Below are 17,630 nucleotides of genomic sequence, written 5' to 3'. Positions count from 1 at the left end.
TGTTTTTGTTTATGTTTTTCATCTTGTTCCTCCTCCCACTGGGTTCACAGTCAACATCCATAAACTCCCCTGTTACTTCCCCAACGTGTAACCTAGGGGACGTCCTCCCAGAGATCACGCACTCTGTGTCACGCTCGGGTGTGAGCACCTCTCTCTGAATGATGTGGTCTGTATAAAACTCTGATCTATGTGACTTTGTGCGTTTTCTTTCCAGTGCTCAACCTTACAGTCATGGAGAAGGTCTGAAAGTCAGCTGAGAGTCTGTACTGTGCTCTGTGTAGTGCGCAACTGCAACGAGATTTAGCCATGATGGGATTTTCTGTGTATGAAGTTTTTACCTCTTGATGTGCCACCCCAGAGTCATCAGGCTTGTTTCAACTTGATCCTGATTGGCTGCTTTGAGGCCTGTTCTGTGTTAGAAGCTTCAGTCCATATGGTTTCAACTCTCTATTCCTTTCTGCTGTTTCCAACACTAGATTTGTCCCAGTAACACCTGCTGAATTGCGGAGCTTGTGCACAGCTGACCTGCTCCTCCGTGATTGTCCAGAAAGTCTCTCGTATCCAGACGGGTTCTGCCTTAGCCATGCCGTGAGCTGCTCATTTTTCCCTTGTGATTAACAAACTCCCCACTGCTTGCTTCTCTCCGCGATGCCACCTGGCAGGAGGGAATGTGAATAAGATGCTCCTGGTGCTGGTCCTGGTTCTGGTGCTGGTCCTGATGCTAGTCCTGGTCCTGGTACTAAATAGAAAATGGGCAACTCCTTATGAAGCACAAATGCATCAAACTTCTTTTCATTTTTTCTTTTGTGAATTCCTGGTGAAGCTGGAAGAGGGAGAAAGATGAAGACTGCTCAAAGCCCTGCAGGACCAGCGCTCTCACGGAAAGAAGTAGCCGCCTTTCGCAAGGCTTTAATCAACGAAAACCAAGGTCACTATTATCTGTTTGGGGAGCTTTGAACTGCAAGTGTCTTTGAAATGGAAACATTGCACTGGTAAAATCCTCTCTGATGGACCTTATCTCTTCATACTGCCGTGTGTTCCAAAGAGATTTCCTGCTAACTAAGACCATTACTAATTACACTCTACTTTTTGGCCGCTGGCCTTGGTACTGTACTCAAGTACATCTGCCTTATGTCCTTTTTTCTTTCCCTATATGTCCATTTATGTACAAGCGTGTGCTTACGCAGAGTTAGACAGTTCTAACAGTGCTGTCCAGTCATGATGCCCAAACAGCTCCTTTTGCCATCTTTTAAGTTTAAAAGCATTGTGAGATGCACTTTGTGACTATTTTAGAGTTATACGTGTCCAAATATTTTGGTTCATACCATAGCCATGCCGTTCTACCCTATCCACACTGTGCCACGATGGCCAGCCGGCAGTGTGACTTCAGACATTTAGGCATGTGTGACTATGACCTTCCCTGTGCTGCTGTCTAACCCAGCATCTTCTGATTGAATGCTTCTTTTACACTCTATCTCTATACACTGTGTCTCCCATACGGACGCAGCTCTGTGCTGTCTCTTTGTCTGTCAGGATGGAGCGATGGCTACGGTTGACATTAGCAGCAGAGACGAACCATCTCCAGCCTTGCAGGATAAAGCTTCACACTGGACCCTGGTGTGACTGTGCCGAACGTGCTGGACCGAACTGATAAAAGATGCAAAAAAGCTGCTTTAGTCAGACACGTGTCTGTCCAGAAAGTGCCTCTGGCGTGCCTGTCCTATAAAAGGCCATTTCAGCATGGTGCCTCCAGATATAGGTCTGCATCCCGTAAACAGGCTTCTCTGTGTATCTTCAGCCTGTTCTAGTAAGTGGGCTCCAATTTCAGGAGCTATTCTGATTTATCCGCCTGCACGCCTTCTCCTCGGCTGTGTTGGATTCTCCTCACTAGTTGCCTTCTCTTGCGCCCTTGCCACGGGCCCCCACTCTTCCAGGAACCTGCTGCGCTTGTTTTAGCACCAGCCGTAATTTGCTTCAGTTGCGGTTTACCTGAACACGAAGGCGTCCTGTAAAGCTGCCTTTTAAAATGCATATTTTCAGGGGATTGAGTTGAGGGGCCAGGGCTTTGAGGGGCCAGGGCTTTGAGGTGCTGACGAATGCTTTGGGCGCAGTCTGAGTACTTTTTGTCACCCTTGGAGGACATAGGTATTGGAGAGAAGGAGAAGTGACAGGAGGGAAAAGAAAGAGTTGGAAGAATGGAAGGGCTTGGAAGTAGCGCAGAAGGAAAAGAGAGGGAGAGAAAGAGAGAGAGCAACAGAGGAGCACATACAGAGAGCAAGAAAGTGAGGCTCCAGACAGCTTCTGTTGTGATGCCGGGCCAGGGGATTGCAGGCATCCATGTCCTGACCTGCTCTGCACCCCGGGGCTCTGAGCCTCTGTCAGCCCAGTGCGCTGGAGCCTCGTGGAGTTCTCTCTCACCGTGCCGGCCCACCAGGCCTCTGACGCGGCTCTGTCCCAGGCGAAGATGAGTTCTGGGTGCTGCGAAGATCATAGCTCTCTGCCTATGGCCAGAACCCTCATGCAGGCAGGAGCGATATCTTCCTGGGCCGGACCCAGACATAACCACCGCTGCTACGCTCTCCCTGGTTCCTGAAAGTGGCTGTGGGTCAGATCTCGCCAGGAAAAGTCAGTGCTTTCTGGCGCTTGGAGTTGGCTTACTCTGCCCATTCGAGCTCTGATGGCGCCTGAATTTGAGTGAATTTGAGGGACACACAAACATGTGCTCAGGACTGGTGAGGCAGCGTCATTACAGACGCCGCCGTCAGGATCCAATCTCAGAACAAGGCAGGACTTGTCTGTGGCACATGGATTTGGAACCGTATCCATCTTGAATAAAGCTGGCAGGAGGATAAGTCCTGATGAAATATGATCAGAATGCATCGCCTTTTACTCCATAAAGGAAAATCCCAGCGATGACGGGCTGCATTCACTGGCAAGAAAATGTGGTTTAATCCTACTGAAAAGGTGGATCCGGATCGTGGTTGGATTAAGGACTCTAGCCTCCCCTCCTTTCACACCATCTGGCAGATTTCGTCGTTTGCTCTCTGTTATTAAGCACATGCCAGTCAGGAAGGAGCACTTTCATTTAGAAGGCAAACATACGGTCAGGGCCGGGGCCAGCCCATTAGAGAGGGTGTGGGAGGACCGCCGAGGCCCCAGGGCCAGCGACCTGGCTACTTCCGATTGAAGGGTCTCGTCTCTCCACAGCAGTGAGTCAGACGCTCTTTCAGTGAAGGTCAGAGCCAACCTACGTCTGAGTTACTGATTCCTGAGAAAACTGTGGGGGAAAAAAACTAATTAGAAGTGGCATTCTTTGCACACAGTAGTAATAATAATTATATATCAAGAATGATTATCAGAATAATGACAATTTCAAGGACCATGAAATATAGACAGTTAAATTCTATTGATTTTTAATATTCCTGCAGTTGTGTGAGCAGTATTACCTGCAGCGCAGTGAACACTGGGCTGAACAACACTTCCCGTGATTCGAGGATTATTATAATAGCATTATTTCACCTCGTAAAATATGCCATAATGCTTCAGTAAGTCCAGTCCAGCACATGCATAAGGTTTGGATGATGGGTGGGGTTTGGGCTGATGGATGGGGTTTGGGCTGATGGGTGGGGTTTGGGCTGATGGGTGGGGTTTGGGCTAATGGGTGGTGTTTGGGCTGATGAGTGGATGACTGACATTATGCTTTTTGAAGCATGCGCAGGATAATGGGTCGGTCCTCACACAGAACAGAATTGTGGAAGACCACGACGGTGGTGTGGGTGACAAAGCCCCCTGGTGTGGACGCTCCACCTCTCTCCTCCACCACTGTGCCGCCTGGCGGAGTGGACAGATGTGCTGTCCTCTTTCACCGCCGTGGGCCGGTAGTGATGGTGCACTTCTAAGCGTCGCTGTGGGCTGTGAAGTTGCCCTGGCGCATGATGGGACATTAATCAGGAAGGGTGACCGTGATAGCGGTGTGTGTGTGTGTGTGTGTGTGTGTGTGTGTGTGTGTGTGTGTGTGTGTGTGTGTGTGTGTGTGTGTGTGTGTGTGTGTGTGTGTGTGTGTGTGTGAGCGTCCCTGTCTATTCCAGCCACTGCCACGGTTCTGCTCCTATTATGTTGCTTGTTGAGCAACCATAGGATTATTAATAGAAGGGGTGTGGTTATTAATAGAGGGGGTGTGGTTATTAATAGAGGGGGTGTGGTTATTAATAGCAGGCAACTTGGTTATTAGTAGAAGGGAGCAGGGTAATTCCTGACCAGCTGGGGAGCTGTTTGCCGTGTTATGGCGAAGGACACCCATGTCTGGGGGAAGCAGGATGAGAGGTTTCATAGATGTTCTGCAGATGTTTCGTAGACTACCTCCACAGGCTGGATGGGTGGTGCCAACCACATGTAACACAAGACTACGTGTCTCCCTTCTACCTGGATAAGTTTGGTATCCATTTTTTTTCTTTTATTTATTTTTTGTGGTTGTTGTGAATCCTTTATTAAATGGTAAAACATTTTTTTTAAACTAGAAATGTAAGAAAAGCCCGCTTTCTGTGGCTGGCTGGTATGTTATTCATTATAATTATATTCAAGGGTGACATTTATCTCAGTGCATAAAATAGCTGCAATAGCACACCAGGTCGTTGTCACGTACTTCCAACCCCACGCCCCTCGGAGCGCTCCCTTCACAGGAAACGTGTGAAGCTTTTATGCAGGTTTTCTTACTTCAGCCTCATGCTTCAGGGGCAGGAGTTGTGTTTGGGCTGCCAACGTCTGCTCTCTGCATTTCTGTGAAGAGAGCTAATCGATGCCTGGCACTCGTTGGGCGGAGAGCAGCATGAGATCTTTTCTATTTCCTCTTACCATCGTCCATACTGAACTGCAGGCTGTTGCCTTTCCTACAGCATGAGGCGTGTCACTTCACGTAGTGCTCGGCCTTCCTGAATACGTGGGTGGTTTAAGTAAGGAAATTAACATTTGAGTTAGCAGCCTTCATTTCCACACAGTAAGCGGAGTATAGCCACCGCATATCTGTGTTATTAAGTGTAGGCACTGCGTCTCTGTTTAATTAAGTCTAGGTGCCATGTCTCTGTGTTAAGTGTAGGCACCACATCTCTGTGTTGTTAAGTGTAGGCACCACATCTCTGTGTTGTTAAGTGTAGGCACCACATCTCTGTGTTGTTAAGTGTAGGCACCACGTCTCTGTGTTGTTAAGTGTAGGCACAACGTCTCTGTGTTGTTAAGTGTAGGCACAACGTCTCTGTGTTGTTAAGTGTAGGCACAACGTCTCTGTGTTGTTAAGTGTAGGCACAACGTCTCTGTGTTGTTAAGTGTAGGCACCGTGTCTCTGTGTTGTAAAATGTAGGCACCGCATCTCTGTGTTGTTAAGTGTAGGCACCGCATCTCTGTGTTGTTAAGTGTAGGCACCGCATCTCTGTGTTGTTAAGTGTAGGCACCGCATCTCTGTGTTGTTAAGTGTAGGCACCGCATCTCTGTGTTATTAAGTGCAGGCATCGAGTCAATGTGTTAAGTGTAGGCACCGAGTCTCTGTGTTGTTAAGTGTAGGCACCGAGTCTCTGTGTTGTTAAGTGTAGGGACAACGTCTCTGTGTTGTTAAGTGTAGGCACAACGTCTCTGTGTTGTTAAGTGTAGGCACAACGTCTCTGTGTTGTTAAGTGTAGGGACAACGTCTCTGTGTTGTTAAGTGTAGGCACAACGTCTCTGTGTTGTTAAGTGTAGGCACAACGTCTCTGTGTTGTTAAGTGTAGGCACAACGTCTCTGTGTTGTTAAGTGTAGGGACAACGTCTCTGTGTTGTTAAGTGTAGGCACCGAGTCTCTGTGTTGTTAAGTGTAGGCACAACGTCTCTGTGTTGTTAAGTGTAGGCACAACGTCTCTGTGTTGTTAAGTGTAGGGACAACGTCTCTGTGTTGTTAAGTGTAGGGACAACGTCTCTGTGTTGTTAAGTGTAGGGACAACGTCTCTGTGTTGTTAAGTGTAGGGACAACGTCTCTGTGTTGTTAAGTGTAGGGACAACGTCTCTGTGTTGTTAAGTGTAGGCACAACGTCTCTGTGTTGTTAAGTGTAGGGACAACGTCTCTGTGTTGTTAAGTGTAGGCACCGAGTCTCTGTGTTGTTAAGTGTAGGCACAACGTCTCTGTGTTGTTAAGTGTAGGGACAACGTCTCTGTGTTGTTAAGTGTAGGGACAACGTCTCTGTGTTGTTAAGTGTAGGGACAACGTCTCTGTGTTGTTAAGTGTAGGGACAACGTCTCTGTGTTGTTAAGTGTAGGGACAACGTCTCTGTGTTGTTAAGTGTAGGCACAACGTCTCTGTGTTGTTAAGTGTAGGGACAACGTCTCTGTGTTGTTAAGTGTAGGCACAACGTCTCTGTGTTGTTAAGTGTAGGCACAACGTCTCTGTGTTGTTAAGTGTAGGGACAACGTCTCTGTGTTGTTAAGTGTAGGGACAACGTCTCTGTGTTGTTAAGTGTAGGCACAACGTCTCTGTGTTATTTCTTATGTGCCTTTCCTTGCTCCCCAGTGCACTGATGATGTAATTACTCTTTGTTGGCTTTTGAATGTGAATGTGCCTCCTGTTGTGATTTTTTATTTGTTTTTTAATGAATTTATTTCTTTTGTGGCTAAGATCAGCGGAGTGGTTTTGTATCTGCTGACAGGAGAGTGTTCACAGACACATTGCTGCTTCATCACAGCATTTTATTTCACACCACACAGACGATAAAATGGACCACATGCTGTACTGTACCACGCTAACATTACTGCACGTTAAACATCGTGTCATCACATCAGATGTCATTGTCTGATATTTGTGCGTTCAGAGTGGCCAGTATTGTTACATTATGAACAAGGGATAAAAGGGACTCTAAATGAATGCAACTGCTTAAGTCAACCAGGTACACACACACAAACACACACACACACACACACACACACACACACACACACACACTCCGATCTAGAAACAAGCAGTGCTGTAGACTTTCGTCGTTCTTGTGCGCCGACTGGGGGATAAAGGGACGTTTAAACCCGCCGTGTCTGTTGGTACAAAGTGTCTTTAGATTCAAACAAACCTTTAAAGTCCAGCTCCCTTGCCTGTTTCACATTGCCCTGCCGTATAATGAGAGTGAATCTGATCTCTGGTTTAACAGCCATCAGAGTGTGGGAGAGTGGAAGGCTGAATGTGCAGGTCTACCAATTAGAAGGGAGTCTGACCTTTTCAGGTTTCTGCCTCATGCTGTGAACTTTTCATTCAGAATTTGATTGAGTTCTCTTCGGGACAGGCTAAAGGTCTCTGGATATTAATTACAACTTCATCAGTAATTGCTTTGTGGGCTTTTTTCTGTCCAAAGTTAACTTGGAAATAAAGAACACAATCATGGCTATGGTAAATAAAAGGTTAGGATAAATACGAGATGACCATATGGTGTTTTGGCCAGTGATGGGTTAAACCGTCATAATTGTGGCCGTATTTTTGAAGAGTCTGTCTGCCTAAGGACTGGACCAAATTCAGGTTTAATATTTCACAGGTTCAAATGTCAGGTTCAAAGCTCAAGTGAGATGTCATGCATTCAGATGTTTTCAGATATAAAACTACTTCTGTTCTGTTCTGACTCTCCACCTTCAACCTGGGCATTATGTGGAAATCTGGTTCCATCTTATGTTCTCAGGGGTCCGTTTGATCAGACACATCTGAGAAGGATTCTGTCAGATTCATCTGCTCGTGCTTACGGGTAGTTTTAGAGAGGTTGGATATGCTATTCGGAGCATCTGAATACCAGTGACATCTGCCCAGTGACTGAAAATTGGTTTGTTAGGCTTTTTGCAATGGTTTTGTGACTATGCAAAAAGTTTGCTTGTGGCTTCTTTTCGTTATATTTCAAATATTAAACTGTATTGAGCATCTCCCATGACGGTGTGTATGAGTGCACGACCCAACTCCGCCTGAAGCCACCTCAGCCAGCATGGGGTTTCATTAACATTTCAATTCAGTTATTGGACTGTACATGATCTCGGAGCACACACACACATGCAAGTTCATATATACACATGCTCGTTAGAACCCTGATCAGATTAATTGAATGTAGCTCTTTTCTGAAAAAGGCTCTTTAGTTCCCTGTGCTTGGGGGAAGCTGTTATCTTCAGCACCTCCACCCAACCCTCTCCCCATTTGTCTCCTGAACGTACTTCTCCTATACTCACTCTCTCTAACACAAACACAGCTCATAGCTGGGGGCTGCATATCTCAGAAACTCTGGGATTCATATTATTCTTCCTTGTGCCTGACAGGGGAGTGTATCTAACAACCGTGGAGTCGGGCAAGCATCTAAAGTTTCTAGCTTTACTGCTTGAAGACCTCGACGAGTTCCACTGTTTTGTGGTTTATTTCTGGAGTTTACCGATTGCCATGTTCTCCTTGGGTGTCTCCTACCTCAGGCGTGTGTAGTCGTGGAAACAGAGGGCCAGTGTTTTCATTCCAGACAAGAACCTGATTCCACTCGTCCAGTCAGTTGGGCTCAGGATTTCAGTAATTGACCAGGAGTGTTGCTAATCAGTTGGGATGAAGGCAGATTTAAAGAGTATTTCACTCCAAATTCGAATATCAGTGCAAGATTCTGTATTGTCAGGTTGGTTGGGAGAACCTAAGCAGAATTTCTGGGTTTAGGAAACCACAAGTGAATTAGCACTTTTTAATGACATAAGAAAGTGTCTTCAATTCCACATTACACAGGTGAAGTAATAAGTGAAATTATGAGGTTGGAGTCTGATCTGTTCTTGGGAGGCATGTAACAGATGCACATCAGAAATCATATGTATCAGATATACAATAGTATTATATAACAGGATGTGCTAACGTGCCTACATTACATGACTTAGCTGTGTATTGTGTGTGTGTGTGTGTGTGTATTTGTCTGTTTCAGCTGTGTATTTGAGTGTGGCTCTTTTTAGGGTTTCTATGATGTATGGTATTTTCTGCATGTGACTTTTGTGCGTGCTCTTCAGCCTTTTCCTCTGTGTGTGTGTGTGTGTGTGTGTGTGTGTGTGTTAGTCTGTTTCAGCATTATTGCTACTCTCGTGGGGGAATGCGACAAACTTCCTACACCTGCATCTGTGGAAGGTAAGAAGTACAGTTCCTACAGATCCGAACAGCCCGGCTCATAGACACCAAATCAACCCTGTTCTGGTCTGCTACTATTCTTGCCCTGAGAATGTGTCTTGTGTCTCACTCTTCTGGGTATTCTTCTAAATATCTCACTCTTCTGGGTGTTCTTCCACACTCCCATACTACCTTGCTACCTGGAGGGGGGTACTGGAGCTTGGACGAACACCCAGAAGAATGAGAAATGTTCTTTGTGCAATAGTGCCCTGATGTGTGCAGTGCAGGAGTCTAAACAGTGCTATGATGCAGTAGTCTATAGTTCTGTATCCTTGCTATGATCCATAGTTCATCACTGCAGGCTTCTATTTACACTGGAGGCATGGAGAACTAGATCTGGTGTTTACTGGTTGGGTGGGCTGTTTATCATGGAGTCATCCTTATGAGTGCATTGGTACCTCTACCAAATCATGCTGACTCAGATCGTCTGATAATGTTCAGCTGTTGTTTCTTGCTGGACGTTTGTCTGATGATGCCACGTCTTATTGGTTATATCTCTGCAGTGGAAACAACTCGTCCATCCTGCACTACGGCCATGCAGGGGCGCCAAATGACAAAACCATTCAGGGTGGAGACATGTGGTGAGTGAACAGCCCAAGCCAAGGTCACAAGGTCCTTTAAAAGATGATCACAAGATGATCTGAAGATCACATTTCCTTCCTTTTGAATTGCTTGTCTGTCATTATGTGTGCATTTATATTCAAAACTTTTCCTGCCTTAATCGAAGTCTTAGCCAAAAGATTATCCATCTGTTCAGAACGATAGAATAACCATGATTGTATAAAGTATGTCTACAGTAAAATGTCTCAGCAAGTATCGGTATCTGTAATAATATAAAACAAAATGAATACAGGGATGTAATGTGTGTCTGTAGGTGTTGAAACAAACTTATGCACTTATATTGGAAGGAGATGGTGACACACAAATTTTTACCATGTTGTAGTCCTGTCACATTGGCAGTAAAACATCTCCCCCTGGTGGCCAAAAAGCAGCAAAGCACTGCTGTTTTCTAAACCACAAGATCTACCTCTAAAGAACCAGCACCATCTCCCCTGCTCGTTTAATTTCCATTTTGTGAGGGTTGTGGTTGTACTTGAGAGACATTTTTAAAAGCTCCTCTGTCAAGCATAAAGGTGCGTTAAAGAGGAGTACATCAGGAAACAGCAGTGACCAAACCTGATGTTGAATTGAGGACTCATTACATTTGCATAACATTAAGCCATGTTTGTAACTGTATTACTTAAATTAGAAACTCTGGCTCAATTTTATTGGCCATAGTACAGATGGAACTGCACAGTCAGTTTGAGCCACATTTCTGTGGCACATTTAACTTAATTAACGCTAAGAATACGAAGACCTCACACTCCCTTCTCTGCTCCTCCCCCAGCCTGTTTGACATGGGTGGGGAGTACTACTGTTACTCCTCTGACATCACCTGCTCCTTCCCAGCCAATGGCAAATTCAGCCCTGACCAGAAGGCCATTTATGAAGCTGTGCTCAGGTCCTCCAGAATGGTTCTGGCTGCCCTCAGACCAGGTACGTGGACACTGGGCCCACACACATTTTTGGTGCATGTTGGAAGTTGAAACATGTTTGTACATTTCTGAAAAGTAAAGTTTTAATTTTGAGGAACAATAGGCTGATTGGAGCTCATTCAGTCAGTGAAGGCCCACCTCTATCACAGGTGTGAAGTGGACAGACATGCACCGCCTGGCTGACCGGGTCCACTTGGAGGAGCTGGTGAAGATCGGCATCCTACAGGGGAGCGTGGATGACATGCTGAAGGTGCACCTAGGGGCCGTCTTCATGCCCCATGGCCTGGGGCACCTGCTGGGCATCGACGTGCATGACGTTGGAGGCTATCCTGAGGTCAGTCACCAGCAGAGATGTTGGCGAGATGGATGGAGAAAACCTAGGCAGAAGGCACAAAGGCTCCAAATGTTGACTTTATATTCTATATCCAGTGCTTTGACATGTGTTCTGACAAAACAGGAAATGGTTTGAGTACTGAAATACACATTTCATTATGACGTAATCTACAGTATATTGTCAATGCCCTTGTCGGTACAGGGCGTGGAGCGGGTGGACGAGCCGGGTCTGAAGAGTTTGCGCATGGGGCGTCTGGTGCAGGAGCGCATGGTCCTCACTGTGGAGCCGGGCATCTACTTCATCAACCACCTTCTGGACGGGGCGCTGGCCTCACCCACCCAGAGCTCATTCTTCAACAACCATGTGCTGGCCCGGTTCCGCAACTTCGGAGGGGTCAGACCACCTTGGCCACTGCGTCCACATTTGCAAACAAGAGCACTGTTTAGAACATAACACAGTGGTTTCATTACTGACATCCATTTTAGAACACCTGTTTACACCAAAATATACACATGTATTATTATTTTACCCTGTGGCCATGTGTAAGAGATTTGTGTTTGACCTTACAGGTGCGTATCGAGGACAACGTGGCGGTGACGGCTGACGGAGTGGAGCTGCTGACGTGTGTGCCCCGTACGGTGGAGGAGATCGAGGCCTTTATGGGTGATGGACATGAGAAATCATTCTGCCCCATTGTTGGCGGCCAGAAAGTGTAATCACTGTGGCAACACAATGTCCCGTCACCTTCTGTGCAGATACGAACAAATCCTGATTCAGCAAATGTTGTTCTTTAGAAATTTAATTACAGTCTCCGGTGTGCGCATTTAAACTTAACATTATAATGCCTTATAACTGACAATTATGATCATGAGAATATATAATTATAATCATAAGATTATATGGTATCTACAGATTACACGTTTTTAATACAGCATGAAGTTCCAACATATTTTTCCATTGTATATTCAATTTTTTACAATATAAACAACTGAACAAATCATTTCTATATTTTGCCCAAAATGTTTGGGGAAGTAAAAATGCAGTTCGATGCAAGTGATACAAGTTTGCTTAACTCGAGCTGATCTGATGAGGTCTCACATTTCAAGAACAGAGCGGCCATGTTCTCCAGCAGCAGTCTGGCAATCTCCCAGAATGCAGCAGGAGCGTGGCCCCTTGGGGCAACAGTAGTGTTGCAGCATAGCCATCACTGGTCCACAGTGCTCCTCTCAATCAGATCAGCCTTTTGCTTGTCTTGTTATTGATTTGTCAGTCACTAAATCCATACTTTCAAAATAAAATTCAAGCATCTTATACTTGTTGAGTGTCTTTTGTATAATCCCAATATTTACAACTTTTACTTTTGTTTTGACAGTAGATCTCAGTCAACCATGTACTGATAAAAGTTCAGCAAAGCAGTAGCTAGACAGATGAACGTTCTTGCTTAATTGCATAATTCTTAATGCTGGATGGTCAAATAGATCAACATTTTCTGTTATCCTCTTAACATTTATCTCAAAATATAATTTGTTCATTGTTCATACATTTTAGCATTGTAAGCAAGCAAATGCCTTCTCAAAAAGAAGAAAAAAACACTGTGACTAGTTAAAGAACAACCTGTCCTTCCAAGGTCATATAAAAAAGTCAGGTTCAGTGTCCATCCCATCAGACTTTCCGTACTCTCCAGCCAAACTGCAGCCTGCACATATTACAGGGACCACCAACCAGTTGTCATCTGTGCTGTTTTCATTCTCAAAATGACTTGCACACTTTAATGCAGATACCATTTTTGATCATTTATAAGTAGCTTGTGTGTGGGTTACAGTGGATGAGAGAAATTATGCATATTTACCAATGTAAATACCCAGTGGACAATACCACAACTTATTGATGACAAAAGCCACCAAGCAGTTAAAGCAGCCACCAGCACTCCTGAAGGTTTAAAAAGGCATGTTCCTGGTTGCCATGGCACCTGTACGACTTAGCCCATCGGCTCTCCTGTGTTTAGGTATTTACTATGAGTTCTGAATAAAACTAATGAATAATCCATGTACCTCTGCCAAATATTGTTTGTCATTCCTCAAGGCTCAAAAAAAGTAAAAAGCTGCATCTTTATTCATCATGTTATTAGTTGCCATCCGTTGTTGATCAGAAGCTCTGGGTTTCCTGAGTCTTGGTTCCTCTCCAATTTTCTTCCTCAGGGAGGTTTTCTTTGCTACTATAGCCTTGGCTTGCTCATTAAGCCGGCTTCCCTGAAATTTTTTGTAAATATGATCTATGTAAAGATGTTTAGTGACCGTACCTTGTAAAAAGCACTAAGCAAATTCATTTGAATTTTGAGTTATATTACTGCCCACTTCATTTGTGTGTTAATCCTGTTTCCATGGGTTTACACTGAGTGACAGAATCATTTGGACCTTAATGTATGAATGAATCTTTTAAAATATTTTCTTATATGTCTTCTAAGTTACAATACTTAATAACTGTGACGCACGGGCAGGGCGAAGGATGAGACACAGAGTCCTTCGTAACAGACGGTCACTTTTAATCTTAAGAGACGATTGCGCAATAGCGCACAATGAACACTCACACATATACACAGAAACGTGTAGACTTAGACAACGACGAGCACAGGACACTGCGCATTAGCCCCACGTGATTACGAGACGATTCACAGGTGAGACAGATTATCACACGACACAACCATAACCACGGGAATCCACTGACGCAGACAAAGCACGTGGACAACGTTAACACACGCCCAAAAGGGAGGGGCCAGGGTCCTCAACATGACAATAACGTGGCATATGATGGCATTTTTTTTTTTTTTATTTCAATTAATACCTTGTTAAGGGTAATTCTTGTCTTATGGGTAGTCCAAAAAAATTTCATTTTAATGATTGCATATCTTTTTTTGTTTGTTTGTTTGTTTTGTTTGGGTTTAATATTTTATGAACACTTAACTATTCTCACAAAATGTTATGAATTTGCAGTCTGGATCCTAAATGACACAGAAAAGATTTTGATCAGTGTTATTGATTGAAATTCACTGATTGATTGAAAGGTCATTAAATGAGTTTTTCGTGACCCCATTATTCATGTATTCATTATTCATAGTTAAATCTGATCAGCATCACTCTGAACCCTCTCTCAACTGTAGGCGAAATCCAGTGTCTGGGTTTGTTCAGTATAGGGTAAATAAATTACAATGCTTGAATCATTAGAAGGTATTCATGTGGTGTGTTTAAAATGAAACAAAAACTAAAAAGGCACACGTTTCATTGGCTTTAATCAGTTTATAAAACATTTTTTATACATGTATGTATATACATATATGTATATACATAATAAAGGAAAAGTATTTCCTTTATTATTAAATTATCGGAATCAGGTGTTCCAATCATTTCCATGGCACAGGTGTATGAAATTAAGCACCTAGGCATGCAGACTGGTTTGTGAAACATTTGTGAATGAATGAGTCGCTCTCAGGAGCTCAGTGAATTCCAGCGTGGAACTGTGATAGGATGCCACCTGTGCACCAAATCCAGGGGTGAATTTTCCTCACTAAATATTCCACCAGCTGTATTATAAGAAAATTGAAGTGGTTGGGAACAACAGCAACTCAGACATGAAGTGGTAGGCCACGTAAACTGACTGAGTGGAGTCAGTGGATGCTGAAGCGCATAGTACGATGAAGTTGCCAACTTTCTTCAGAATCATTATGTTGTTGGATTGTTCTTCAGGACCTGGACATGTCCCCTTAGTTCCAGTGAAAGAAACTCTGAATGCTACAGCATACCAAGACATTTTGATTAATTCCATGCTCCCAACTTTGTGTGCACACTTTGGAGCTGGCCCCTTCCTCTTCCAACATGACTGTGCATCAGCGCATAATTCAAGGTCCATAAAGACATTGATGGCAGAGTCTTGTGTGAATTAACTTGACTGGCCTCAACCCAATAGAACACCTTTGGGATGAATTGGAGCGGAGGCTGAGAGTGGTCCAACATTATGTGACCTCACAAATGCGCTTTTGGAAGAGCTTTTGGTCAAAAACTCCCATAAACACATAAAACCTTTACAGAACAGTTGAATCTGTTCTTGTTGCAAAGGATGGTCCAATGTCATATTGAACCCTATGGGTTAGGAATGGGATGTTACTTAAGCTCATATGTGAGTCAAGGAAGGTGAGCAAATAATTTTGGCAATATAGTCTACATGTTTTATAAAACATGCTATTGCTGAATAGCAGTGGTGGACAGTATTGAAGTAAATGTGCAGTGTCCTGTGCTCGTCGTTGTCTGAGTCTGCACGTTGTGTGTGCGTGTCTATATGTTTTCCATGCGCTTACTGCGCTATATCTGTTTAAATAAAGCAGTGACCGTGTGCTAAAAGCGAGGATTCCGTGTCTCATCCTTCGCCCTGCCCGCACGTCACAGAACGACGAGCCTGCGGAGACACCATGCCAGGCTATGCGACCCGGCCGAAGAAGGGCAAGCGCCCCAGCAAGCGGCATCACCGTGCCTCTTCCTCCCCCCCACACCGCAACGTCACGCCGATGCTGGAGCAGCTGGAGCAGGACCCGGTTTGTGCGTTCCAGCTGGCGTCGGCTCGGGAGTGCCCCATCCCCGAGGTGGCAGAAATGCTCCGCGAGGGCATGGTGAGGATATGGCAAGAGCTACACCCCTCTCCTTCCCGCACCCTCTCGCCTCTGAGAGTGGGTGCCTGCGTGATCGGCGCCACCAACTCAACCCCGGAAAATGAATTCAGGGAGGTGGAGCCCGAGGAGGAGGGAGAGGAAGACCATCCGCCGTCCGTATACTCGGCTCCCACCGTGGACTACGGTGGGGAGGAGGATTCAGAGGAAGAGGACTACCCTCCATCAGTGTGTTCCGCTCCCACCGTGGACTACGGTGGGAGGGAGGAGAAAGAGGAGGACTACCCTCCGTCCGTGTGCTCCGCTCCCACCGTAGACTACGGTGGGGAGGAGGAGGAGGATGAGAAGGAGGAGGCCGACTCCTACACGGAGGAGGAAGAAGAGAGTCCGCCCCCCTCGGAGCTCTCCAGCGGGACTGTGAAAGGGAGGTGGAGTCCAGAGGGGGGCCTACTCTCCGACCGCTCCAGGGGAAGCGAAATGGACTACTCCCGGGGTGGCAGCCCGGAGCAGTCTATGAAATGGAGCCTGGGCGGTGAGGAGGAGCAAATGGAGACCGAGGAGAGACTTCCATACGGCAGGACTGAGCGCGTCGGATCCGCCCGTCGTCGTGGGTTCGGGGCACTCGGTCCTGTTTGCACCCCGGGACGGGTAGTGCCCTTGGTGGGGGAGTCTGTCACATTGAGGACCCCGACCCCTCCCTTTTGGGCGTGTGTTTACGTCGTCTACGTCTCCTAGTCTGCAATTGTGGATCTCTGTGGGTGCAGTTGTGTCTTGTGTTGATTCGTCTCACCTGTGGCTCGTCTCGTAATCACGTGGGACTTATGTGGTTTGTCGACTTAATGTGCGTTCGCGCAGTGTCCTGTGCTCGTCGTTGTCTGAGTCTACACATTGTGTGTGCGTGTCTATATGTTTTCCGTGCGCTTACTGCGCTATACCTGTTTAAATAAAGCAGTGACCGTGTGCTAAAAGCGAGAATTCCGTGTCTCATCCTTCGCCCTGCCCGCACGTCACAGTAATAAAGTGAATACAAATTGTAAAATAATAATAATAATGTAATAAAATAAATATTAAAATAACATAAAATGTAACTAAATAAAATAATGTAAAAAAAGTAAAATAAATAAGATAATAATAATCAGGAAAACAGAATAATCAGAAAAATTATTAAAATAATTAGAACAGAATTAGCTACTCACACTCACACAGAGCGCGACCTTCACTCTCACTGGCTTTCTGCGAACTGTGTGCTCATCAGCCCACAGTTATGCGCGGCCACCTGGTGCTCGACTCCTAGCCGAGGGTGAAACTCCCAATCACTCAGTTACCCTGCCTGGTGCCACCTGTATACCCCCCCCCCCCCCCCCCCGTGGAGTTCGACCGCCAAACCTCTCGACTCTTGTCAAGTTAGATCGCCTGATCCTGACAGTTCCCTATGAACTGCGTCTGGCGTCGCCTGTGTAGACACGTACCAGGAGAGAAGTCACAACCTCTGCAATAAGTTTCTTCTGAAGAGAGAGACAAAGTTTAACTAAACGGAGATCTAAAGAGGAAAGTTTTGAGACTCTTCTTGAAGCTGTGAAGGGATGAAATGCCTAAGTAAATAAAGTAAATAAGATGGAACAGATTTAGGATTGCTTAACTAAAACTAAAAGCAGATCTAAAAAAGCAAGGTTTTGAGACTCCTCTGCCTCTGAGCACTTCAGGAAGAGTGTTCCAGAGCTTTGGGCCATAGTGGCTAAAAGCCCCCTCGCCAATCTTTAATCGGATTTTAGGAATCACCAGTAGATTACTATGTGAAGACCTGAGAGACCTGACTGGAACATATCTAACCATCATTAGATGGTAAAGAGGAGCAAGACCATGAAGACATTTAAAAACCATCACTAGAACCTTAAAATCTATACTAAAGCTGACAGGTAACCAGTGCAGTGAGTGGAGTGCAGG

At 45.3% G+C, this 17,630-nt stretch overlaps 1 protein-coding gene across 2 annotated transcripts in view; it reads left to right on the top strand.

Moving 5' to 3' along the window:
- Positions 1-12,343, top strand: part of pepd (peptidase D) — a 46,207-nt gene extending 33,864 nt beyond the window's left edge. For both annotated transcript variants that reach the window (XM_076995033.1, XM_076995034.1), the window contains exons 10-15: positions 9,056-9,124; positions 9,667-9,744; positions 10,551-10,699; positions 10,848-11,032; positions 11,234-11,425; positions 11,602-12,343. In XM_076995033.1, coding sequence (XP_076851148.1) covers positions 9,056-9,124; positions 9,667-9,744; positions 10,551-10,699; positions 10,848-11,032; positions 11,234-11,425; positions 11,602-11,748 — 820 coding nt within the window. In that variant the 3' untranslated portion in view covers positions 11,749-12,343. The remainder of the gene's footprint in view (positions 1-9,055; positions 9,125-9,666; positions 9,745-10,550; positions 10,700-10,847; positions 11,033-11,233; positions 11,426-11,601) is intronic.
- Positions 12,344-17,630: the final 5,287 nt, after the last annotated feature.

This window comes from Brachyhypopomus gauderio, chromosome 2 (genome assembly GCF_052324685.1).
Source record: "Brachyhypopomus gauderio isolate BG-103 chromosome 2, BGAUD_0.2, whole genome shotgun sequence".
Taxonomy (NCBI): Eukaryota; Metazoa; Chordata; class Actinopteri; order Gymnotiformes; family Hypopomidae; genus Brachyhypopomus; species Brachyhypopomus gauderio.
The sequence above is the reverse complement of the archived record's forward strand: the minus strand, read 5'-3'. Positions and strand labels throughout refer to the sequence as shown.